At 53.0% G+C, this 1,157-nt stretch overlaps 1 protein-coding gene across 1 annotated transcript in view; it reads right to left on the reverse strand.

Moving 5' to 3' along the window:
• SNIP1 (Smad nuclear interacting protein 1) overlaps positions 1-952 on the reverse strand; it is a gene marked incomplete at its 5' end in the record, with an annotated part of 1,517 nt that extends 565 nt beyond the window's left edge. Inside the window, one exon of the mRNA XM_010181169.1 lies at positions 301-952. Coding sequence (XP_010179471.1) covers positions 301-952 — 652 coding nt within the window. The remainder of the gene's footprint in view (positions 1-300) is intronic.
• Between the last annotated feature and the right edge of the window lie 205 nt (positions 953-1,157).

Here is a 1,157-nt window from a genome sequence, read left to right on the forward strand (position 1 = left end):
CCCTGAAACGCCCCTGCTGCCCATGACACCCGCCAGGTCACTCCAGTTCCCATGCACAGGCAGCTCCGTGGTTGACCCTGCTATGTTACTTGGCTCCCTAAGAGGCTGCTCGTGGTTAAACGAGAGGAATTACAGATATTTCTGATCACTGCCAACCAAACAGAAATTCCAGCTCTCTCTACCATACTTACAGCAAACCTGTACCTCTCAACTGCACACATTCAGGGGTATTTTATGTTTGTTTGATTTTCTTGAGAAGCTCCTGGCCAATCCTGGTTCGCCAGGCCCAGCAACACTTACCGGTACTGAAACACCGCGTGCTGCTTGGAGCAGGAGGGGTGGTCGATGGGAATGTCCGCGATCCTGCGGTGCCTGCCCAGCAGATACGCGCTCTGCCTGTGAATGTACATGACCGGGAGGAACTCGTCGTTTTTGAAAGGGTAGAGGCGCCACCGCTTCTTGGGAATGCGAGCTTCAGGGGGCTCACTGTACTTAATGACAACGCCTCGGAAAGTGTTGGTGTCCTCCAGAAGCGCACCGGACAGTTCAAAGCTCGGCTTCTCTTTGTTTACAGCAGCTTTTTCTTTGGCTTTGTTATCAGACTGCCCGAGTTCGGGATTCTGGCCGACACCACTGCCTTCGTTAGTTTGCCGATGCTCTCGGCGTCTCTCGTTGTAAAACTCCCTCTCTGCCTGCTGCTCGCGGATGTTCTGCGCGTCCCTCTCTCGCTCGTGGCCTCGAGCGCCAGGCCTCTCGTTTGGATTCCTCCGTCTGTCCGAGTGGTCTCTGTGCCTGTCTCTGTCACTGCTTCTCTCTCTCCTGTGTTCCTGTTCTGATGGGTATCTCTGCTTTCGCTCCTCGTTTCCTCGACGACAATGATCATCTCGCTCCTGTAACGAAGAATCGCTCACAGTGACGGATTTGGAATGAGAGAGCAGCGACTCTGCCTCAGCTTTTGAGAGAGCCACAGTCCAGCACATGAAAACACGTACTCAGACGCGTTGTGTGCAGATCCAACACAAAGCAAGACAAACATATTTCCTTGCCAAAGCTATCCAGATTTCTACAATTTGCACTGAATAAAGCAAACCCAAGAAACAGCGCGATGCGTCACCTGCTCTGGGCACACGAAGGAGCTCAGGGATGGTCTGTGTAAG

The sequence above is a fragment of the Mesitornis unicolor genome, unplaced genomic scaffold, assembly GCF_000695765.1.
Source record: "Mesitornis unicolor isolate BGI_N332 unplaced genomic scaffold, ASM69576v1 scaffold45913, whole genome shotgun sequence".
In the NCBI taxonomy this organism is placed as follows: Eukaryota; Metazoa; Chordata; class Aves; order Mesitornithiformes; family Mesitornithidae; genus Mesitornis; species Mesitornis unicolor.